Below are 25814 nucleotides of genomic sequence, written 5' to 3'. Positions count from 1 at the left end.
GAATTTATGTGATTTTATGATAGATTTAATTGAAATGTGATTTGGTATGATTAAATTAGATTAAATAATGTTGAATTACATTAAATGAGTTTATTACTCTTTTGCCACTTAGTGGATTATTCTAGGACCATTTAGTTTACTCATATATGTTAGCATTAGCACCTCTTCAGCCATTATTCAAGACCCAAAACAGAGAGAGAGAGAGAGAGAGAGAGAGAGAGAGAGTCTTGGGAGAGAATTGATTCATCTTGAAATCTTGGCTTGAAATTTAGAGGAATTAAAGAGTAGATTGCAAATTGAGCTTTCATTCTTGAAATTGAGGACATAAGGTAGGATATTTATCTTCTTGATTATGAATTCTAGTTGTACCTTATATGGTTAATGAGTCTTTAGTGATCTAAGTCTAGAATTGGTTCTAACATGTTGAATTAAGGCTTAAATCATGCATGCATGTACATGTTCTAGCATTTTGAGGTTGTTTTCATGGAAATTGCTACATGCATGTCCATATCCTGATTATAGTTCATGAATTCATCATGTTTTTGGAAGTTTTGACTCATTTGATTATGTATTGGAAGCTTTGATTTCAATTGAACACTTGCATGTCATATGTTCATCATGTTCTTGAAGTTTTGTTTGGATTTGTGTTTAATTGAACTACCTTTGGGCTTTGATTTTGCAAATTGATCTTTGAAACATGTCATATTATGATTTTTAAAGTGTTTCCAGAAAATTGGCCCAAAGGAATCGAATTTGATGCTTTAAAGTTAAATCTGAGCTTGGAGGTTCAATCTGGAAATTCCAAATTTTGGACCCATGCTCAAGCGTAAGACTTCACGCTCGAGCGTACACTCTGAGTATATGCATCCCGCTCGAGCGAGGAAAGTAACGCTCGAGTGTGAAATGCGTGTATTCAGTACTTTTCATATGTTTATAGTCCGCTCGAGCGAGGGAATTCACGCTCAAGCGAGGACTTGTGTCTCACGCTCGAGCGGAGGTCGAGCGCCCATCGAGCGTGAATTGCATGCATCCAGTACTTTTACTGTAGTTTACAGTCCGCTCGAGCGAAGGAAGTCACGCTCGAGCGGGGATCCTTTGTCTGCATGTCCGCTTGAGCGTATAAAGCCACGCTCGAGCGAGACCCCTATTTTCTGAAAATTCTGAAAAGTGTTTTTAAGTACATCTTTGCATCCTCATTTCATCCTAGGCATTCATAGGCCTAGTTTAAGGCATCTTAATGAGGATATTGATATAGAACCACACCAAGATAAGTTAGGGGTTAAGTTATCAAACCCAAGTGTGTAACTTAGTGTGTGTTCATTCTGTAACTGTGTAGGGTTGGCATCTGAGGACGCTCATTAGCCACTTATAGTCCAGTGCTCTGTGAGTAACAATGTTGTAAAGATATATTCAATCATGAATATTTTCTGAATGATCAACTGTACTGCTTTCTAAAATGATATTTCTTACTGAATGAATGCTTGTCCTATTTGCGAATTGTATTCGTGGCATCCATAGCAATTTACTGTTACTGCTACTGTTACAGAGATCTCTGTCGGTTCCCATGTTTAGAACCACTACTGTTTACTGATATGATGGCCATCAACTGACTGTTCGGTCTGTTAAGACCTACTGTACTGTTTGCTATTGGATGTACCACTTATGACTGCTATGATCGAATAACTGATATACTGTTCAAATGACTGTTTTAAATACTGAAAGGACATTCATTCCTAACCTCTTTACACATATGTTATTCACTGAGCTTTAGCTCACTGTTTATATATATATATGTAGGTGTCTAGGCACCGAATCGGAGCTAGGAGCGTTGGGTTAAACTCCTTTTTTGGTCAAGCCAACCAACGTGCCTCACTGCGAGGTTCCAAGTCTGACCGAGCTAAGGCGGTTTTGGGGTGTCTTAGTTCACCCTTCTGTCGCTGTTTTGTAATACTGTATAGACTTGTACTGTACTGTTATGGTAGGGATTTGGTCCCTAACCTGAATGCTTGTATATGATGTATGTACATACTGCTTTTGTTCCGAATGTGAATATGTTATGAAAAGTCTTTTTATATACAGACTGTCACAACTCATTGGACATCTTTCATTTACTGTTTTGGCTTCTGCCAGCCCTTGTACTCTGTATTACTGTTATTACTGTTAAGCAGGCCTCCAGTAATCACGGATTACTGGCCGGTTACGGTGCTAAACCCATAGGGGCGGGTTTGGGTCGTGACATTTAGCCTAATAACCGGAGTAAGAGCATAAAATGTGAATAAAAATCACATCATGATTAATAGAGGCCGATCTTTGATCGGGTGAGTAGGGTGCTCAATTCATGATCTTTCCCTCTCATACCTAAGTTCCCGAGCCGAGACATTTTGGTGATGACAGACTAATGGCCTTTGGCACGAGTCACGGGTTTCCTAAATTTCTCAAAAATATTTAGGTGACGACTCTGAAATCTGACAAAGCGGTCCATTTTTGGCATTTTTTTATTCAAAATCGATTTTTCAAAAAACTTGCCGAAGTTTGACTCATTTGTGTTTATCTTCATATTGCACTTGTGAAACCAAATTCAAAACCATGGGAGTCCGAACTATAGGGCTAATTATATCCTAAAGGAATACGAAAAGCAAGCTACAGTTAGTTGGTATAGATGCAGATGAGAATGAGCATAACATGACATGGGTGTATTCAAATTCAAGCCTTTTTACTATTCGGTGATCATTCTTGTTTGTTTTTTTTCATTGAGTGATGCCTAGTGTCAGAAACTAGCTAATTTGGATGTTAATAAATCTGAAGGACAATCTGTGAAATTTGCTGGGGATGATTTGTGCATACCATTGTTTAGCCATGGGCAATTATATGTGGTATTGTCCACATGTATATTCTTTGACCGTAGAAGTATTCTCCTCCCTAAAGATAGTTTGGATTCTACTACAAATATTGTTCATCTTGAAGTGTTGTTGTAGTGTTCTATGTATTAAATCAAGTTTTATCAAAAGGTAACCATGTAAATTTATTTCTATTGTTTATATAACTTTTTATAAAATTTTAATTTAATAATAATTGGATATATGGATTTTTGTAGGATTTGATCAAAAAATCTATAGAGCTTAAAAGGAGAAATACGACTAACTTGCTTTGATAAGGATGTAATAAGGTAAAATACAAGCAAAAGTGTTTTGATGTGTATATTTTCAACAAATGTGGTAATTTATATATATATATATATATTTTCCACAAATTACCAAATTGTTGTGCATGTTTTTTATTGGGGATACATACAAGTTGATACAAAGATTTTTTGGAAAATAATGATGAGGAAGTTTGGGCAAACACGTGTTTGAAAACATGTTATTGACGCATCTTTTGCAAAGCATATATATTTTAGAAAGTTTTAACTCATTTTTTATAAAATTTGAACTCACTCTTTTAATCTATGACAATATAATGTTTGTTTTTCTTACGTAATCATAATTTGATTGGCAAATTATTGGCAATAGTAGCACTAACGTGTGGCAGAATAACTGGCGGAACCGGACCGATTTCACCCCTCTAGTGTGCCGCCCGCTTAGTTTTAGGTAAAAGAGGGCTGGAATAGTGGAATTTAGCTCCAACGGAATTCCAATTAAGTGGTTACGGCATTGCCGAGCGCTTAATCGTAAACAGTGAATTAAAATGGAGTCATTGCTAGGGTTTGTGAAAACCACGAGCAGCTTCGATGTCAATATCGACCGATCATGCAACTACAAGTTGGTCCCATGGCTTACCTGGGATGAATGGAGACTCTCTCTTCTCTTCTTCCCCACACTCCATTGCCTCAGCTAACATAAAACTCCTATTTTTCAGGAAAATTTTCTCGAGAAACAAACGGAGGTTACGCTGTGTTTGGATTGAGTGATTTGGAGAGAAAAGAAAAGAAATGAAGAGATATGTATTTTTTTTATTTGTTTGGATAACTTCAGTGGAGAGAAATAAGAAGAAATTGAGAGAAACTCATTTCTCTTATAAGTCTCATTTCCAATCTTCCCAAAAGTGAAGAGATTGAGAGAGAAAAGAAACCATTATTTTCATAACACCAATTTTGTCCCTATAAAAATAAAGGAAATAAAATAATTGAAAATATAAAAAGATTATTTTGGTAATATAACATAAAATAATTTATTTTCTTTTCTCTTAATGGAATCTAGCTAAACAAGAATGAGAGAAATCGCAATTATTTTTTTTTATTTCTTCTTTATCCAAACAAAAATAAAAGAAATAACAATCAATTCTTTTCTTTTTTTTTTCTCATAAACTTAAGTAATCCTTTCTTTTCTTTTGTGTCCAAGTTGCCAAACATAGTGTTAATGATATTACAAATTTTAGCATGAACAATTGGGGTTTTCCAGATAACGGTGTGGCGAAGTAGAGGGTGTCTTCCTGTTGTGATTGAAGTAACCGCTTCAATTGTTGAAATTCAGCAAAAAGATCCTTTTTTTAGGTAATGAATTTTTTCCCCAAACTTTTTTTGGTCAATATTCCAAACTGAAATAAACTTGAATGTTGTGTGTATATTTATTTTATTATTATACCGAGGAATTGTCTTTGTCAATTGTAGAGTTGACCTTGGTGATGATGCTTTCGACTCGGAGGAGATGCTGACGATGCTATATTGCATGGCAATTGTGAGGTAATTATTGTTTTATTGATGAATTATTCTCATCGGTTTTTGGGTTGATGCATTAAGAGAGAAAAAGAGATTAATTTGCAATTGTTACTCTGTGTTTGGTTGGGGGATTTGGAAACAGAAAGGGAAAATTTGGTTATAATTTTCTTTTCCTAGTGCTTTTATTTTTCTTGTTTTTATTTTTTTATACTTCATTGGTACTGCTAAAGCTTGTTTGGATATAAGAAAGCAATCATTCTCTCCTAATGTCGTTTATGTGTATGACTATGTTGGAAGCAGTTGAAAGTTTTTAAATGGGGTTGAAGTTGATAAATATTTTCACCTCAGGTTGAGACTTATACTCATTATTATTATTTTTTTGTCTAACTTGTATTTCAGAAACAAAATGATTTATTGTTTCATGTCAAAAAGAAGATCCAAAAGCATTTATCAAAAAAAAAAAAGAAAAGAAGATCCAAAATCAACTATAGGATAAAGTTACTTGTACGTTCTCAACTCCCAAAACTCCCCGCCCCTAGGCGAAAAAAGAAAGGAAAATATGGAGCTCTTAATATATATATATATATATATATATTTCTTTCTTATATGAAAACTTGGTTGGCTTCATCCACACTCCCTTTAAAAGCAATATGTTGCGCCCTCTTTTAGGAGGAGCGGGGGGTGAGTTAGTGGGCTTAACCAATGCTGGCTTAGGTTATATCATGGTTCATGTTAAAAGTAGTGGTAAGAAAAATCATAGTTGCTCCAGGCAAGGTTGTTAAGATCGTGATCCGGATCGTACGATCGTACGATCCTACGACTCATTATACACTATTCGATCCAGATCGTACATCGGATCGACCCCAGAGCAGGATCGTGGTGGGATCGACGAGATCGGTAGGATCGCATCTGGATCGCGACTCCATGCGATCTAGATTTGAAGGATTTTTTGGGCAACTTAAAGGCCAAATCGGGACCTAAAATGAGAGAAGCAGAGAAGCAAAGCAGATTAAGGCAAACGAAGAGACTGACCTAGGGAAAGAGAGATTCAATCATCCAACATCAAACGAAGCTTGACCTGGGCAAACGACTCCAGGTGCGTTGTTTCCTCTTCTTCTTCTTCTTCTCCCTCTCTCTTCTTCGCTGCGACTCCACTCCAGGTGTCTGCTGCTCTGTTTTTTTTTCTTCGAATTCGAAGACTCTTCTTCTTTCTTCACTGCTCAGCAGCTCTTCTTTCTTTCTTCATTGATCTCTCCTTCTTTCTTCACTGAATCACCTCCTTCGGTGATTTTTTTTTTTGGCTCTTATTTATTTATTTATTTTTGGTTCTGATTTATTTATTTATTTATTTTTGGTTCTGTAAATTACCTCTGATTTAGTTATTTATTTATTTTTGTTCTGTAAAAAAAATACTAAAAACAACTGAACAATCATTCTTCACCAATAAAGAAATTTTACTATGTGAATCAACATCTGGGTATGATCTGAGCACCTTACTGTTGTAAAGCTCTTTAGATGACCAAGTCATTATCTTATTTATTTATTTATTTATTTATTTCTTCATTGAATCACCTCTTATTTATTTTTTTCCTTCACTGAATCACATTCTCTTTTTTCTTTTCTTTTTTTCTTCTTCAATTTTCCTCTTCTTCTTTGTTGCCTGCAATGCTATAAATGATAATGCTACTGCTGTCTTAATTAGCCCCTGGGAATGGAAATTAAAAACATGAACTGTCTCTGTCTTGTGCTTTTTTACAACTTGCCAAATGTTTACAATTTGTTGCAATTGCAGGAATGTCAGCCTCTGGTTCAAGAAGAGGGAGGAAGAGGAAAAATGTTGCTGGTCTAAGATCTGATCCTGGTTAGGAACACGGCATTGAAGTGGATGCTGCAAGCAAAAAGGTAAAATGCAAATACTGTAATATTACTCTTTCTGGAGGAATATATAGATTGAAACACCATTTGGCATGCACTCATCAAAATGGTGAACCATGTCCCCAAGTTCCGGAAGATGTTAGGGAAAAATTTATGAGTTTTTTGAGAACTCAAACATTGGAGTCTCAAAATAAGAAAAAGAGAATGCTTGATATTGGTGATGATGATTCCGATGAAGAAGTGGAATTATTGCATGCCGGTGGCCATGGAAACAAACAAAAACATTATGGGCGTATGGATAAATTTGTGGTGAATAAGTCTCGGCATCAAAATCAAAAAACTATCAATCAATTATTTAAGAAAAAAGAGAGAGATGATGTTTGTCAAACAATTGCCCGATTTTTTTACACTAGTGCAATTCCTTTTAATTGTGTCAACAACCCTATATTTCCACTTATGGTTAAGAAAATTAGAGATTATGGAAAAGGCCTTGTGCCACCATCTTACATGAAATTAGGGTGATATTTTTAAAAAAAGAAGTGCGAGAGACATTGCAATTGCTTGATGAGTTCAAGGAACAATGGAAGAAGACCGGGTGTACAATTATGTCCGATGGATGGTCGGATAGAAAGAGAAGATCAATTTGTAATTTTCTTGTCAATGGTCCTAATGGAACTATCTTTCTATCCTCATTGGATACATCCGACATTTCAAAAACCGGTGAAAAGGTTTTTGAGATGTTGGATGAGATTGTTGAGAAGGTTAGAGTGGAGCATGTTGTGCAAGTGGTGACCGATAATGCTTCTAATTATAAGTTGGCGGAAGAAATGTTAATGGATAAGAGGAAGAGCTTGTTTTGGACACCTTGTGCCGCTCATTGCATAGATTTGATGTTAGAGGATTTCGAGAAGCAAATCCAACTTCATCGAGTTACAATTAAAAAGGGAAAAAGAATTGTGGCATACATTTATTCAAGAACAAATCTTATTCATTGGATGAAGGAGTTCACAAAAGGTATTGAACTTATTAGGCCCGCGGTAACACGATTTGCCACATCTTACTTGACCTTGAGGCGGCTTCATGAGCAAAAGGGTGCATTGTTCTCTTTGTTTACATCATCTAAGTGGAGGAATAGTCGATTTGCAAGGTCTGAAAAGGGTAAAAAAATTGAAGATATTGTTTTAGATAATCGTATTTTTTGGAAGGGCGTTTCTATGTGCTTGAAGGCTGCGGTACCTCTCATTTAAGTACTTAGATTGGTGGATTTGGATGAGCATCCGGAGATGGGATTCATTTACGAGGCAATGGATCGTGCGAAAGAGGAAATTCAAAGCAATTTCAATAATGTTTTCACATGGTAAACTTTTAATTAGTTAAACTTATTTACTTTACTATTATATTTCTCTAAACTTTTTATTTGTTCATTAATACTCTTTATTTAATGGTGTTAGCTATGATCCTATATGGACCATCATTGATAGAAGATGGGAATCCCAACTCCATCACCCATTGCATGCTGCAGCATACTTTTCGAACCCTCAGTTTCATTACAGTCCTAATTTTCAACCCGATGCGGAGGTTAAAATTGGGCTATACAAATGTCTTGAAAGAATGGTTCCTGATGTTAATGAGAGGGTGAAGATAGATTTGCAAATTGATGCATTCAAGAGTGCAAGAGGGCTCTTTGGCATACAAAATGCAGTCATGACTAGGAAAAAGAAATCTCCAGGTGTTTTTTTATTTTTACTATAAGTTGATTTGTATCATTTTTAATATCTTATTATTTGTTTTCATTTCATCAATTTTAAATTTATAACTAAACTTTCATGTAGCTGATTGGTGGGACTCTTTTGGTGATGAATGCCCTGAGTTGAAGAGGTTTGCAATTAGGATATTAAGTTTAACATGCAGTTCATCGGGGTGTGAGCGAAATTGGAGTGCTTTTGAGATGGTACATTCAAAGCGGAGGAATCGTTTGCACCAAAAGAGAATGAATGACTTGGTGTTTGTCATATACAATTTGAAATTGAGACAACGACACATGAATAGACAAACAATCGTGAATCCATTATGCTTGGATGATATCCCATCAGATGATGAATGGATAACAGAGAGAGAGACTCCGACTCTTCCAAGAGAAGGAAATTGGTTGAGTGTGCTTGATAGGAATGCTCGACATGGATGTGATTCGGATGAAGACGAAGTGGAGGCCCTTACAAGGAATTTGGAAGAAGCTTGTAAGTTTATGTACACATCTTTTAGTTTTAATTAGAAATTATAAAATTTTTTTGTTTACTCCAACTTAGGTCGTGATCATATTGGTAGAGAATATGATGAAGTTCATGAAGTAAGTGATGATGATGCTATGGATCAAAACATGGATGCTCGAAGGGATTTTGATCATGACTTTGAAGATGCTACTATTGGTGAAGACATTGGGGACTTGGATGGCACCGGGGGTGGTGATGATGATGACAATGATGATGTGGCAATGATTAATGCTGATTGTGGCAATAATGATGATAATTTCGATGACAATGATGGCTTATTGTAGTTTTTATTTCTTCTTCCTTTATTTAGTTTGTTTTGTTTTCATTAAGAAACAATGACAATGGTGTGCAAGTATTAGTATTTGGTTTTATTATGTTTTTTACTTCTTTTTTTGAAAAAAAAAAATGTTTGAATGCTATATTGAATTGTTATATTTCTTTTTTTGGGGCTTATTCTATATATATTTTGATAGTATTATTAAGTCATATAAAAATTATTGCATTTTTTTATCATTTTAGTAGGATCTTACAATCCTCGATCCGATCCTACGATCCGATCCGATCCGACAAACCCCTAAAACAATCCTGTGTAGGATCCCAATCTTAACAACCTTGGCTCCAGGGTTTTGATATATTTTGTATAGATATGCAACTATAAAAAGCCAAGCTTACTAATATCGAGTAAGTACTTTAAGCTTGGCTTGTTTTCCCTAGAATTTGAGGTTGTATTGAAAAGTGAAGCTCAACCTTTTCTTTCTTTGTTACAATTTGGGTGGACACTGTCACGAGCTGTATAGATATTCTTGCAACCATCGTTAAATCTGATGGAAAACCCAAGTTGATTAATATATTTAAGCTTGGGTTGCCTTCCCTAGAAATTGAGGTTTTGTTGAAAAGATAAGCTCAACCCTTTCTTTCTTTGGTGCTATTTGGGTAGACATTATCACGAGTTGTACATCCAAGCCTAATTAGTCTTGCAACCAATGTTAAACCTAATGGAAAATCGTAAGGGATAATTTAGGAGGTAAATAATAATCAGTGTGTTTAATTTTAATTTTCTGAATTCAATTTTCTAAAAATTGAGTTTTTTATTTTTTCATGTTTTTTTTTTATTTATAATGAATATTTTTTAAATTTTAAGCAATTTTTTTTTACTTAGATGTATCTAAATAGTAAATTATTTGTGAAAAAATATTTTAAAAAATTAATAAATATACAAAAATACAAAAAATGTACTATCTTTTTATATTTTTGGTATTTAGTGAATTTTTTTAAAGATTTTTTAAAAAAATATTATGTTTTCTAAGTGTATTTATGTTAGGTGTATCTAAAAATTAAAAAAAAATTCTTAAATATTAAAAAATTCAGTGAAAACAAAAAAAAAAACGAAAAACAAAAAAGTAGAATTTTTTGAAGAGTGAATTTTGAAAACTAGAAACAAATAGAGTGAATGTTTTTTTTTTTTTTTAAACTGTTGCTTTGAGCTCAGCTTCCTAATCCAAATGAGCTAAACATTTAGGCTTGAGATGGCGGATATAAAAAAAAGGGGCGGCCCTTCACATAAGGTTCTCGCAAAAGTGTTACCCCCATAGCTAGGGAGGTTGTTCTCTTAACTTGAACTTGTGTCTTTACACTGTGTTTGGTAGGGAGATTTTGGAAAGGATTTGAAAAAGAAAAGGGAAAAGGTGTGTGAAATTAGGTGAAATGTAAGTATATTTTATTCACATTTTACCTACCTTTTTCATTTCTCTTTCCATATCCTTCCTCAAATTCTCCAGCCAAACACAGCATTAGAGATGCAAATAGTAAGCCTTACGGTTGGGCCAAGATGCCATCTCTGAGGAAGTTATTAATGAAAAATCTTAAACGTCCCAACCTTATCCTCGAACTTGATTGGCAAGGCTTAAGAGAAAATTAGGAGAATTGAGATAATGTATTGATAGTTTAAGCTTGCCTTGCTAAACAAACGGTCCAATTTTATTATCTATTTGGAAAGTCTCTCCTGCTTTGTTCCTCTGAATGCCATTTGTGTGTATGGTACTTTAACTCTTGCCTAGGAAATGATGTTGTACCTATGTCAGTTTATACTTTTGTGATGAGTTTATTGCGTTGAGATGGGTTTGGCTCAAGTCTTTCTGCCGCAATGGTGATTTGGACTTGAACTTGGCTTGATTTGATTCTCAACTCCTTTCATAGGTTTGATCCTTAAAGAAGCTTCTTAATTTGAAGAATTCTAGATTGTGAAATTCTCGTACCACTTACCAGATGAAATGTTCCACTTTTTTGGCCTTAAAAGTAATATAAAATTCAATATAATTTTGTAAAACATGTTCTTAGCTGCTACAACATTAATTAAAAACTGTTACCAACACTCAAATTGTGATAAACAACGTCATAAATTGCTCATCAATTATTATTATTATTATTATTATTATTATTATTATTATTATTATTGCCATATTTTGTGCTTGAAGAAAATTCATGGCTCTAGTTTTGATTCCTATTATATGATATCATCAAACCACGACTGTTACATCAACAAATACTGTGATTTAAAACCATGAGCTGGGAATATTGGTGTATGTCTTACCTATATATGTATAACAATAATTTATAATTTCAAAATAAGTATACTTGTCATTGGTATACCATATTTTTAAGCGTAATACATTTTATAGTCTATTTCCTTAAAATAAAATGTGTGTGGCATCTACAAGCACATGTTATTCTAGGAATTAGTGTTGTGAAGTGTTGAACTATAATAAATAACCCATCTGTACATAATAATATGTACGGAAATTGCTGATTTGATGAGCGATAAATAAGTTGAAAGTTGAAAAGTATTTTCCCCCCTCCCCTGCTTTTGTTGGTTTAATTGCTTGCTTACTAGTGTTTTAATTGTGGGCACCTTCTTATTTTTTATTTTCCCTCTTTTGGGGGTGGGGGGAAGGAGCATTGTTAAGAAGATATGCCTTTTCATTTCAACTTTTAGTGACCACTCGAGCATGTGTAAGCTTCATGTTGTAATTGAATGTGATTAATTTTGCTCTCTACATGTTTGTGACCTTCAGTTTCAAACTTTACGAAGAAATTAGGCTTAACTCTTAATTTTTTTTTTTTTTTTTGAAGGCTTGTGAATGGTGTTGTTGAGAAGACACGCAAGAAGACAGAGGTATCAATTGCAAAGGCAGCTGATGCAATCAATATTCCACGTATGCTGATTGATATTCGCCATGGTAAGGAACTCCGAATAATCATTGCGCTCAAATCAAAATATGTATTTTCTTTATCTAGTTATTAACATTTTATCTTGCTATTCTAACCCCTAAGTCTAGGGAGTTGGTTACTTTTGAACCCCACCACTTTTGAGTCACATTAGAGAGTTAACATTTTAAGGCTTAGGGTGCATTCATTTTTGAAAAGTGTTTTCTATTCAAAAAAACAGATAAAACTGAAACTTACATTGATCAATCTCTCTATTTTCATCTAGTTATTAACATTTTATCTTGCTATTCTAACCCCTAAGTCTAGGGAGTTGGTTACTTTTGAACCCCACCGCTTTCAAGTCACATTAGAGAATTAACATTTTAAGGCTTAGGGTGCATTCATTTTTGAAAAGTGTTTTCTGTTCAAAAAAACAGATAAAACGGAAACTTACATTGATCAATCTCTCTATTTTCTCTACTGGGTTGGCAACTAGATACCACTAACCAACATTCGGTCTATCATTGATGTATTCTACAAATTACGGTCATGTTTTTCCCTTAAATGACATCTAAGTAAAAACCAACATTGGTCACTCTTTGATGTTTATTTGTAGAGGGTTCTCACCGTGATCTCCCTTCACTTCGGCTGGTTTGTCTTGCTTCAATTAAGGTATGTATATGTTCTCTTTCTGTCATATATAATCTAATCAAACTGTCCTCATTGGGAGGCTTGTTTGCCATGATAAGTTACTAGGTTTTTGAGCATGTAAAGGGGTTTGACGCCTTGTGCTGAAAATTGCTCTAATTGCATGTGGGTAGCTCTGTAGTTTGTGTTGCCTGATATATTAGAAATGATTCCAAACACTTGCCTTTGGTATTCTCGTACCAAAAGAAGATTGGAATGGGCTTGTCCAAAATCTTGGGCTTTAAACAATTATAAGATATTCCATATCGGTCCAACATAACAATGTTACTGGGGTGAAGTGGGAGATTATCCACATGCTAAGTTTGTCAAAGGCTCACCCACTTGGTTAGCCTGTAAGAGGCGCCGTTTTTCTTTCTAAATTGTTTTTAGTCTTAAAAGAATAGATGGATGTAGTTTTTTTTATTGATATTCAGAGATGTTTATGACAAAGTTTCAAAAAGAAGAAAACATATAGCAGACAAGGATCAATCTCGAAATTTTGGCACTTCAGATGTGTTTCAACTGAAACATCTTTAAATCAAAAGATTCTAGTGAATTGACATAGAAAATTAGATGATCCAGAACCAAAAAAAAAAAACTAAGAAATCAACCCTTCCATTTTACATGTGATGCAATCCACTAGACATGCAAGAAAAATTAAAGCTAAAGAAGTGGCAATATTTGGAAATTGGCATGAGCTACTATTTTTATTAGTCCTATTTTTGTTTGTTTTGGGTTTAATATGCTACTAGTTAGTTTAAAATTAATTTTTGCAAGTTGTTAAGGTTTGGGGTATTTTGGTAATTTGTAGAATTTCTGTGGGTTGCCATGGGTTGTCTTATGGGTTAAGTTGTTTAATTGATTTTTTTTTTTTTTTTTTTTTGGATTTTATTTGTATTGGATAAAGTTTAGAAGTGAGTTTTTAGTAGTTTCCTTTTTGGTAAATCCAATCCAATTGGAAAAGAAAGTCTCTAAATTCTGTATAAAGTCATGTGACGCTTCTAGTTTAATGGAGTTGATATTTTAGAGAATTTTAGAGCTTTGAATCTTTCTTATGGATTGTGAGATGTGATATTTTCCTATGCTTCTAGGATAAATTACCCTTTAAACTTTGAAGCAGAACTTTTCACTCCATCCTTATGTTTTGCACCAAACCCAAACTGAGGTAACTATATATTTTTCTGTGCTTCTAGGAAATTACTCTGTATGGAGCTCCATGACAATACAACTTGAACTGATTAATCCAACTGAATTGTTTAGTAATATTCATGTTGATTTGAGATTACATGACCTGCAATACACACCTTTGTACCTTTCACATATCTTGTGAATGGTATCATTAAATTCTGAATTTCTTTACAGTTGTTGTTGTCTGAAAGTTAAATCACAAAGCATTATAATTCTGTGGGCAATTTCAGGCGCTAGATTGGTTGAAGTCTTATTATTGGGAGCCTCAAAAGAAGGCAATTCCATTTCAAAGTGATGTCATTGGTAGCCTCCGAAAAGAAATCAAGTATAGACTTTGTGAATTGGCTTTTTGTTTGAAAATCAAGCACACTAAGGTTCAAGTTCTTCATTAGCTAAGGGGAAACTTGCGTATGGATTTTTCATTTTTTATTTATCAGTGTTTTTCTTTTTCCTTGACTTGAAGGATTCCTTGTCTTTCTTCCCCTTTGTATCCTTTTTAATTTGTGGCATTCATTCAATATTTTGTGTTTGCTATAAACTAAATAGACATTATTATGCTTCTGCCATATGTTCAATAATTCCTTGATTGTTATATGTGTGTGTGATAAATTGATAGTATTCAGAAGCATTCTTCTGTTATATTATTTAAAGATTTCCTATAAGGTCTCTTTCTTTAAATGCTAATCAAGTCCTGGTTGGCCCAACTTAAATTGTAAAGTAAATTGGAAAATGAGCTATCTATTATAAAATCTTTGATCTATTTTCATATAACAGGTTTTTAATTAAGCATACTTTCCTTTCTCTTAAATATGTATAGTAATTTGTTTTATTTCTTTCTTCTGTCACAAGTTAATAACAAGTATTACAACAGAGCAGATGCTTTAATTCAATATTCTGTTCTAAGATCCTAAAGAACCTGCTCTGTTCTAATACTTGCTTGCTGTTATTAACTTGTGATAGAAAAAGGAAATAAACAAATTAACTTGTGGTATAAAAAATTTGAAAATGATACAAACAGGGTATTAATTTGAAATTAAGGCTCTTTTAGGAAGCACTTTTAAATTAAGACCCTGCTCTGCTTAAAGAACATCTGAAAAGGGTACACTTTTCAAATACATAGTTGAAAATCGGTCTTGAAAATGATACATATTGTTTAATTATGCAGGATTATGTACATTCAGAAATAAGATAATCCATCGTTCAGAAATAAAATGAAACATTTGGAAACAGTTCTCTTTAATGCAGGTTCAGAAACAAAAATGATACCCTATTTTCTCTTTAACACATGTCTTAATTTCTCTTTAATGCAGGTTTAGAAATAAAAATTATCCTATTTTCTTTTTACATTTGAAGTTATACTTAAAAAAATTACCATGGATATTCAAGTGGAATATTTTGGGTTGGTGTAATATTTTATTATTGTGGGGTTAATTAAAAGGACTAGAAAAATTTCAGTATTATGATGCAAAATCCAACAACTGCTAAACTGGTACTAAAGCAGTCACAGTCCACCTTTGTAGAGGCATTGTATTTCAGCTACTGAAAGAAAGCTTAATGATGGGTTATATACTATAACTTCCCCAAGTCTGACGCAAAAAGAAAAGGAAGAAGTAAAATCCACATGTTTACAGCTAAGCTTTTCGTAGGCTGCTTGTGATTCAAATACATCATATTTCTATCACAGTGGAAGAAATATTCAGTGAAAGGCCTAAAACTACGTCGTTTGTGGAGCAAATGATATTATGTGTAGATATATATACTCATAATATCTGCCTGAATGAAAAAAAGGAATTCTTTGTTATGTCATAAAGAAAAGAAACATATTTGGCTACATTCTGTATGTTGTTTTGTGTTATTGGTCTACCTCACCGAAGGCACATGCCTTATATTCAACCTTATGTGATTTTATTTTTCGTAAGTATTTGTTGTCCCTTTAAAACAACTTATGTAGTCATGTTAGCTAATCCTAGTAGTTAGGACAATGGTCAGTTGAGTTGAGAAGAAGAGTTAGTTTGATTTATCTCTTGCATGAAGGAACTTTATGGTTACTTTTCCTTTTTTTTGTCTGTTACTTGTGTTGAGCTCGTTTTGTATCTTTCTCTTTTTTCTATATTATTAATAAAATCTCCTTTAAAAAGGAGGAGAATTCAAAATTTGTTACTCTATGACCTTTGATTTTATTGACATCCACTTCTTTTGCAGGGACTAAACATTGCGAACAACTTTGCGGGCGTAATAAGTTTCTCTCTCTTATGGCCGGCAAACCCCAATCTTCAAAGTCTACAGGTGAATCCATTTAATGTTATTTTTAAAATTTTCCAGACATACATGGCAGTGGTGTTTTTCAGCTTTTTATAGACAGTCTTATGCTAAGACGTGGTTCAAAAGTTGGGTTGTTTGATTTTTATTTTTTGTAATTTTTTTTTCCCCTCTCCTCTCCTCTCTCTCTCCTCTAAGTGCCATTTTAGTGGCTGTCTGTCTTGAATTTTAAACCAAACTGGTTTTCCCTTGGTTCACCCGAAACCTTTACAACACCAATAGGTTTTCTCTCGGCTCACCTACAATCCTTATAACAAACTTCAAACAAAACAAGTAACTGGATTTTCTTAGTTCAATCCAAAACCAACCACCACCAATACACAATTCCTATCACTTCAACTACTATGTTCACCTTGAGCTCCTAGAGTGTCTCTAAATGAGATTGAAGTGTAGGTGTATGTAGGGCTGGGTATAAAAATAGCCGACCTGCAAAATCCGTCCTATCCGATCCTACCCGCAGTGAATTGGGTAGTTTCGGCATAAGTTTAGGACTAATACGAGTCTAGTTTTAAGAAAAAGTTCTGGTTTGGATTGGGTCTTGGTTGGACCTGCACTAATCCGACCCACTCGCAGATCAAAAACCAAACCAAACCAAACCAAGTCTTAAGTCCCATCAAATGGGGTCAGCTACATGAATCCTTCTTCTCCACGCGGCCCTATCAAAGGCTATTTCGTTAGTCAAATTAAGTTGATCCATATCTCTATTTACAATGCTAACCAACGTTAATCTAGGCTTAACCTGTCCCCTAACACTACCATCTACCGTTACAGTATTGCATCTCTTCACTACTGCCTCTGTTGGTCTCCGTTGAATATGACCAAACCATCTCAATCGATTCTCTCTCAACTTATCTTCTATCGGTGTTACTCTTACCCATTCTTGAATACCCTCATTTTTAATTTTGTCTTGTCTAGTCTTACCACACATCCGTCTTAACATTCTCATCTCAATCACACTCATCTTATCTACATGTTGTTTTTTGGTTACCCAACACTCCATCCCATACAACATCGTTGGTCTAATAGCCATTCTATAGAACTTACCTTTAAGTCTAGTAGGTATTCGTTTATCGCACAGTACCCCAGACGCACTTCTCCACTTACACCATCCCGCATTAATCCTATGGGGCACATCTGCATCAATCTCCCCCGTTGTTGTGATAATCGATCCTAAATAACAAAAATGTTCACTCTTAGGCAGTTCTTGATTCTCAATCTTCACTTTTTCTCTGTTTTCATTGTTATTGTTACTAAATTTACACTCCATGTACTCTGTCTTAGTTCTGCTTATCCGGAATCCTTTGTATTAACTCCTTCTCTAGTCTTATCCACTAGCACTATATCGTCTGCAAAAAGTATACACTATGGCACATCATTGTAGACACCCCATTTTTGACCGTCCTCAAGACTTGGACGTCACCGTTTGAACACTCGGTGATCATCCATGTTTGTGTTCGTTTAGAGTTCCCGGAGGCCTCGGCTACGCGCCTTGCCTCAGGATCTCCGAACTCGACCGTTTAGTGTCTGGTTTTGCACCAAACACTGACATCTTGCCTTTGAGAGGCAGGGTAGGGCTTGTAGACCATCCCCACCCACCACCGGCAGTGGCTAGAGGCCACCGGCTGGTTTTTGCTTCCATCGGCACTTTTTATTGCCGGCCGGCACTATTTGTTGCCGGTCAGCACTATTTAGTGCCGGTCGGCACTCCTTTTGGCCAAGATGGCATTTTTGGCCGGCCGACTACTGTGCATCTACTTTTGCAGATATTTTAAGACAGCTGTCTTGCTTTTTGCTCCCCTCCATACACGTGTATGGAGGGATCTCCCTCTTATGAAGCTTGTCTTGTAAGCTTTACAAGACAAGAAGTTCCATAAAGAGAGGGGTTGGTCTCTTGGCTTAGAGGTGAGACACTTGAGATATTTTGAGAGCTTAGACAGCCATTGTTAGGGTTTGAGTTCTAGGGTTAGAGTTAGATACACATCCTATCTCTCTTTCCCTCTCTTTTGTGCTCTTGTGTGTGTTTTAGTCCATACTATTACACACAAGCACCTAGTGTTTCACCTTCCTCTTGGAACTGAGGTTCTAAAGGACTGATTTTGAAGTTTTGGTGTTGGATTCAAGCCAAGGAGGGTCATTGGAGCATCATTGTTGAAGAAGGCTTCAAGGGTAAGAATCTCACCCCTTTATTCCCCATTTTTGCACCTTATTTCTACCTGTCTTAAATTCGTTTTTGAGCTTGGTGTATAATACAAAAAAGTTCTGTTTTTAGACCCTCTTGATTGTTTATTAAGGGTGTTTTGTGATTTGAGGGTGTTTGACCCCTCTTAGGCCTTGAAAGGCCTTATTTTGTGCTATTTTGTGCTTGTTTCGGGACTTTGGTGTTTGGGCCTCTTCACCACTGAAATCTTGAGGGATTTCAGTAGTGGAGATGGTGCCTTGAAGTCTCTAAAGGGAGAGGGCCACCCCCTCTCCTTATTGTCCTTGAAAAGGGCATGTTTTGGCCTCTAAAGGGAACCTATGTTTGAGTGTGTGTTGAGCATGTATAGGCTGTTTTTTTTCATGCTTATATATCCATAATATAACATGATTTTAAATTGGTTTTGGTACTCCATGCATGTTTAGCATAGTTGCCATGTAATGCCTTGTGATCCCTTAACATGTCTTAGGTTGTGTGTCTTTGTTTCTAGCATGTTTTAGGCTTACATTTGTGAAGATTTTGTGCTTATCTTGACATGTTTTAGGTCTGTCCATAAGTGTTTGGGTTGATCTTGGCATGCTTAGTATAGCTCCTTTGCATTCCGGCTTGTTGGCCTTAAGTATGTGCATGTATAGCATGACATCTTTGCATTGATTTGGTGATTTGGGGTCACCCTACATGTTATTTCAGTCCCATTTTCATGCCTATGTGTTTGCCTTGAATGCATCTTTAATGCCTCATAAGCTTGTGTAGCAATGCTCCTTATTTTGGCACTTGTGCATGCCTCTAAATTTGAGCCATTTGGATGCCATCTAAGTGATCCTTAGGCCTTGTATTAATGTGCTAAAACTCTGTTTTTGGTCAATAAGTTCATGCCATGTTTGGTCTTGCTAGGTGTAGTTCAATACTCCATTGGTTTGCTTTGAGCATTTAGGCCATTAGTTGCATGTTTGGCTTGATTTATTGCTTGGTTTGGCACCATGTTTTAGCATGATTTTAGGGCTCATGTTGCATGCTAATTGTCCATGAAATCTCTTTTCAAGTGTGCTTGAATGTTGCTTGCTTAATGCTTGAGGTTTGGACCATAACAAGTGTATGTGTGCATGTGTGTTTAGCCTCCTTTTTTTGGGCATTTTGGCTACTGTTTTGGGCCTTATTAGAGCTGCCCAAGTCTTGTATAAGTCCATTTTTACATCCATTTGCATGGTCCCATGTTTGCTTGTATGCTTGCATAAGCCTGTTGCCATGTCATGTTGCATCCTTAGCTTGCATGCTTAGGTTGCATTGCATCTTGCATGCATGCCTTGTTCCTTGACTTGATGATAGGAATTGGGCCTTAATTTGTTTGATTGGTTTGCATTTCATTGGACATGAAAGTTGCATACTTGATTCCTTGGGCCATCATGCATGGAAATGCGTGATTGGTGGTCCAAGAATCGAGGCACATGCCCCTTTGAGTCATTACCATGATAAGGGACATGGTTGGTGCATATATGCCTTGAATTGTGCTGCCATGCTTTGCCTTGCCCTCTGCTGCTGTCATTTGCAGATTCTGCAGGAACACTCTGCCGACCGGCAGTGTAAAGTGCCGACCGGCAATCATTTCTCTGCCGACAGCTCCACTTTGTGCCGGTGGCCACATCCCACTGCCGGTGGCAATTCCATGCAGCCGGTGATGTCTCCCAGCATCCAAGGAAGCAGTCCTGAGGTTTTGGCAACCTCCAGAGGGGTGAAGGAAAAAAAACAGAGGCAGTTCACGCATGGCGGCGCATTTCCCGAGGCGATTTACTGTTTTCTTAGTTTAATTTAATTTGCTTAGTTGATTAGGCAATTTGTAATATTAATTAGCTTGCGTAGTTAATTAATTTGTATTATTTATTTGGTCCCTCTGAGTGAGGGCAAATTTGTAATAAGTGTGTGTGAGTGGAGTGTATGTCTTCCAATCCCCACTTCTTTCTTCCCTTTTATTTACCTGCTTATGATGGTAGATTAGGGCATCTTTAAAATTAGCATACCTTATGCTATGCATGCGTGCATCCATACATTTGTATTACATACATTAGGCTCGGTACATCACGCTAACTGCATCTGTATTTCAATTCACAAATTGAATATGTGGTAATTGATCGCATTTCATATGCCATGTTTAGGGTTAGCCGAGCCTGCCTAGATTGCATTTTTGCATATGATGCATTAGCCATTTTTAACATGAACTAGGATATGCATGTTTGCTAACTAGTTTACTGTTTTGGCACGGAGTACGATGTAAGTATTTATACTTTAGCATCCCGCATGTGTGTGAGTGTTGCCATGACAGTATGCCTGCCATGCGGCTAAGTGCTTATATGAGATAAACTGTTTTTAATGCCTGTGGGTGAAGGTTAGATTGTTTGAGTTGGAAAGACTCGTTGAAATCCGCATTTTAGCCTACTTGCGAGTAGCAAATCCAAAACATTTTCCAAAACAAACGGATATGCAATGCTTATTTCCAAGTTAGGCAATCTAGTCTATACTTGTTTGTTGCGCGCATAATATAGTAATTCTAGGCTAATAAATGGAATAAGAACACGTAATGTTTTCAAAATCGGATATCATGGTTAGTAGAGGCCGGTCTTCGGACCGGGCGAAAGGGGGTGCTCATAGCTGACCTTCCCCAATCGTACCCAAGCTCCCGAGCCGAGACAACTCCGGTGATGACGGACATGTGGCCTTCGGCACCGAGTCAGGGTTTCCTAAATTTCCCCCATTAAAAAACATTTAGGTGGCGACTCTGTATCTGGCAAAGCAGTCCATGTTTGGCACTTCTTTTCAAAAAATCTGTTTCTCAAAACGATTTGCCAGATTTGGACTCTTTGGTTCAGATTAAGAACCGCGACAACAAAATCGCGAGTCCGAACTGTAGTAGCATAAGGCCCCCCTCCCCACGCGGGCGCATCTACAATCATCTTGAATATTTCTCGTTAACTCATACATAACTAAAGCAAAAAGATAAGGACTTAAGGTAGATTCTTGGTGTAACCCTACAATGATAGGAAATTCATTTGTCTCTCCAGCAGGCGATCTAATAATGGTCACCACTCCTTCATACATGTCTCTAATCACATCAATGTAACCTTTTGTCACCCCTTTCTTCGCTAACACCCACTATATTATATCTTGGGGCCCTCTATCACATGTTTTCTCAAAGATAAATACCATATAAATGTCTCTTTTCTTTTCTCTATACTTTTCTATTACTCTCCTCAAAAGATAGATCGCTTCCATTTTTGACCTGTCAAGCATAAACCCAAATTGATTCTCTGACACCTTATATCTCGCAATCGGCGTTCTATCACCCTTTCCCATACTTTCATTATATGACGCATTAGCTTGATTTCTCTATAGTTGTTGCAATTCTGGACATCTCTTTTATTCTTATAGATTGGCACTAAAATACTCTTTCTCCACTCATGTGGCAACAAAATTTTGCTAAACAACCTAGTCAACCAAGCAACCCCCCTTTTACCCAAACACTTCCAAGCTTCAATAGGGATATCATATGGTCCCAAAGCCTTATTTGATTTCATCTTCTTAAGTGCAATCTCCACTTCAAAGTTTTTAATCCTGCAATAGAACATATAGTCTTGGTTTATCGTATTACTGGTTATTTCTTCCCCTATTGCCGTACCTCCATGTTCCTCATTTAATAGTTTCTCAAAATAGTTCTTTCATCTTTCCTTAATCTCTTCATCCCTCATCAATACCTTAGAATCCTTACTCTTGATGCACTTAACTTGATTAAAATCTCTTGTTTTCCTCTCCCGTATCTTAGCAAGTTTGTATACCCTCTTCTCTCCCTCCTTACTATCTGGTCTAGTGTATAGGTCATCATAAGCTTTCAACTTAGCCTCTCTCACTACTTTCTTGACCTCTTTATTAGCCAATCTATAGCTCTTAAGGTGTTCCTCAGTTCTATCATTCTGTCACTTTTTAAAGCACTCTTTTTTTGCCTTAACTACTGCTTGAACCTCCTTTTAGGTCCTACCATCTCGTCCTACGATGCCCACCATCCTTCCTAGCTTAGTATTGCCCTCTAAAACATAAATCTAGTACTAAAATCCTATGCTGAGAGGTCAGACTCTCTCCAGGAATCACCTTACAATCATTGCATTTTAGGCAGTCCACTTTTTTCACTAAGAAATAATCTATTTGGCTCTTAACCGACCCACTCTTAAAGGTTATCAAATGCTCCTCCCTCTTCTTATACGTAATATTGGCTACCACCAGGTTAGAAGCCAACGCAAAATCTAAGATACTCTCTCTAGCCTTATTTCTGTCACCAAAACCGTATCCACCATGCATCCTTTCATAGCCTAGTTTATCTATGCCTACAGGGCCATTAAAATCTCCACCTATAATCAGGTTCTCTCCCACGGGTATCTCCTGTAAGATCTCATCCATTTGCTCCCAAAAATGCCTCTTAGTCTGATCATCTAATCCTACTTGAGGGGCGTATGCACTAATAACGTTCACTATATTCCCTCCAATAACTAATTTAACTAATATAATTATATTCCCTGTCCTAATGACCGCCACTACATTCTCCACAAGACCCTTGGCAATTAAGATTCTTACCCTATTCATGCGTCTATCCTTACCACTATAATACAGTTTAAAACTAGTATCATCAATTTCCCTACCTTTCTCACCCGTCCACTTAGTTTCTTATACGCAAACTATACTAACTCTCCTCCTAATCATAACATCTACCAATTCCATCGTCTTACCAGTTAAGGTTTCTATATTCTAAGTGGCTACTCTAAACCTATAGTCTTGGACTAGCTTCTTTACCCGCTCTCGTCCAGAAAAATGCGGGAACCTTTGCCCATTTTTCACCGCATCCAGGAGTCGATGCGGCGCTCCTTGCTCACTTTTCGAAACACCCGGAGGCAGGCACAACGCGTCACTTGAGGGGAACGACCTAGCATTTAAACGATTCAAAGTAGGATTCATTGTCATAAGAGATCTGAGCAGCTTTTTTTACGTGTTGGTTGTCGGCTACCTAACACACAACCCTCCTCCTTAACCCGGGCTTGGGACCGGCAGAGTTGTTAACAACCCCGGCGGAGTTCCACCCTCAGATCAATTTAAAAAAAATGTCTGTTTTGTTTTATTAATTTGAACCCTAGCAGCAAGCAGCAGCCCAGCAACTGCTTACTCTTTTATCATCTCTTATCTCTCTCTCTCTCTCTCTCTCTTGCCAACTATTGAAAGAAAGTGAAAGACTTCTTTGATGATGATCTGAAGATAGATGACGAGTTTTGACATACAGATATATATACATATATCAATATCATATATATATATATATATATATATATTCATGTTGTCCCTTAAAGATTTGACAATAAAACTAAGGAATGCATCAGGTAATATATATGTATATACGAATATATCAATCATCATATATATATATATATATATTCATGTTGTTTTTCTTTTAAGATTTGATAATAAAACTAAAGAATGCTCCAATAAGATGTAATACTTTCTGATATGCTCCAATATAGTGAGGTGGACATTGGTTAAGCTCGATGAATTGGTTATGGATGCTATAGGGTGCTGGTGCTAGGCTTTGTTTGTATTTTTTCTGAAGCTGCCTGTGTTTTAATGGTTTTTTTTTTTTTTTGGTGTGTGGCATCAGTGGGGTGAATGGGCGTGATTTGAGATATTAATTTTACATGTATAAGATTTTTAAATCTCATGGCTATTAGTTTTACATGAAAATAGTCCCAAAGAAAGTGGCCAAAAAACAAAAGGCCAACAAAAAAATTTTGAGAAAAGCAGAAGCTTCAACCCGTACATCCGATCTGCACCCACCCGTGGAACCGATTGACCCACTTACACAAACCGCAAATCACATTTCAGGCGGCTGCAGGTCCAATTTTGTTAACCCGCAGCAGTGTGGGTCAGGTCAGACCTGCGACCCGATCCAGCCAAAACCGGCCCGCGACTAGCCATAGGTGTATGCGATGACAATAATGTATTAACTACACAAGAAGGTTGAGAACAATGCCTTCCACTAGCAAAGAGATCAAAGACTTTAAGGAGCAATGTCTTCAAAGACTTGTGTTGAAGGTTGCTCTCCCTCTCTAGGGTTGGATAAAATGTATGTGTATAAGAGGTGTATAAACTCTCTAGGTGTCTTCTCTCATCAAAGAATCCTAATGGGGCTTGGGTGTATTTATAGGAGGCAGTCCCTGGCAATTAATATTTAGTTTTTCAAAATTTCCAAGTCTGCAGGCTTGCCCAAACCACAATTTTGGTCAGCTCAATCTTAGTCTTCTGGAATGCACTCTTGGGATCCCACTTTATATTGACTTACTTGTTTGCTTCTGTGAGTCCACATGTGGGTATGCATGTATGGAAGACAACCTAAAAGGCTTACATGGTCGACCAACCTATATGGTTGGTCTCCTGTTGATTAGACACAACCCTAGTTGACCAACCTTCAATGTTAGTCGCCCGAACTAACTAAATGAATTATAGAGCCCATTCTTTATGGTCTTCTTGATCCCGTCCTTGTCTAAAGCTTTTTATTTGCCGATGAAGCTTTCCCATACCATCTTGCATGCCAATAAAGCTTTTCCATTATTCTTCAAGCTTCCAAGGCTCTAAGGCTTGTCCAATGTACTCGCTTTATGAAAGTGGCCTAAGAAGCACAGGCATGATATACAACACAAATACAACAAGATACAACAAGACCACGTTGACAAATAGTTTAAAACACAATTATGTGTTTCTTCGGGGTGTGGCTTGGTTTCTATCTAAAAGCACATTACACAGTAATGAAATTCCCAACCTAATGCTAGTACTAACATTAACATCACTTTGTTAGTTCTTTTGGGGGTTGGGGGTGGTGGTTTACACTTGGGAAATTTAGCCAAAACCCCTTTTATTGGACCCCGTATTTGGTGAAAAAGACAGCCCAATTTATTTTGCGTCATAAACCTCCTAAGGATGAGACGCATAATTGAGTAAGGACAAAATAAAATATCATTTTTTTTTTCTTGGACAATATTGCTAGAGTAACATGTTACTTTGAACTAGAGTAACACGTTACTGTTTACATCAATTTCGACGGTAATAATATATATATATATATATATATTAAAGAATTTCATAGTCAACATGATGAAGATCATGGAAAGAAGAAAAAGAGTAAATCTGGAATTTCGCATGAAGCACATTTAGGGCATTAAGAATTAAAGATTTTGAATAATTTTGAGTTTTCATGTCATTGTAGTAGGCTTTAGGAATTAAGGGTATAATAGTAATTCCAATAATTGTTAGAAACGGGTTGTATGGGTCACCCATGGGTTTTATTTTGGGGCAAGTTATTAAATGGGTTATTATATATGGGTTTATCATGTCTAAAATA

General features: G+C 36.2%; 2 protein-coding genes across 3 annotated transcripts in view; both read left to right on the top strand.

Moving 5' to 3' along the window:
* Positions 1-4345: 4345 nt before the first annotated feature.
* LOC145789174 (protein LAS1-like) overlaps positions 4346-25814 on the top strand; it is a 31105-nt gene continuing 9636 nt past the window's right edge. The window contains exons 1-6 of one of the 2 annotated variants that reach the window (XR_014351282.1): positions 4346-4489; positions 4607-4678; positions 11929-12035; positions 12620-12675; positions 14109-14286; positions 16081-16164. Coding sequence is in view for 1 of the 2 variants with exons in the window: in XM_082906864.1 (XP_082762990.1) it covers positions 4644-4678; positions 11929-12035; positions 12620-12675; positions 14109-14270 (360 nt within the window). In the remaining variant the exon portion in view is untranslated. Of the gene's footprint in view, positions 4490-4606; positions 4679-11928; positions 12036-12619; positions 12676-14108; positions 15109-16080; positions 16165-25814 lie in introns of those variants that run through there. The other variant, XM_082906864.1, reaches the window with a different exon arrangement.
* On the top strand, positions 6568-9227 carry LOC145807882 (uncharacterized). Its single transcript, XM_082906862.1, has 4 exons — positions 6568-7886; positions 7981-8258; positions 8362-8766; positions 8836-9227. Exons 1-4 carry the CDS (start codon positions 7813-7815, stop codon positions 9081-9083), a joined length of 1005 nt encoding a protein of 334 aa, XP_082762988.1. The 5' UTR covers positions 6568-7812; the 3' UTR covers positions 9084-9227.

This window comes from Camellia sinensis, chromosome 14 (assembly GCF_055761805.1).
Source record: "Camellia sinensis isolate YWXY chromosome 14, ASM5576180v1, whole genome shotgun sequence".
NCBI classification, from domain to species: Eukaryota; Viridiplantae; Streptophyta; class Magnoliopsida; order Ericales; family Theaceae; genus Camellia; species Camellia sinensis.
This window is presented reverse-complemented; position numbering and strand designations above follow the sequence as displayed.

What these genes read in the sequence shown, in the direction of transcription:
- LOC145807882 (XM_082906862.1), top strand. Translation starts at nt 7,813, where the DNA reads ATGGGATTCATTTACGAGGCAATGGATCGTGCGAAAGAGGAAATTCAA. An exon ending in TAGGAAAAAGAAATCTCCAG is followed by an intron (nt 8,259 to 8,361) that starts GTGTTTTTTTAT and finishes ACTTTCATGTAG; the next exon opens with CTGATTGGTGGGACTCTTTT. An exon ending in AAGGAATTTGGAAGAAGCTT is followed by an intron (nt 8,767 to 8,835) that starts GTAAGTTTATGT and finishes ACTCCAACTTAG; the next exon opens with GTCGTGATCATATTGGTAGA.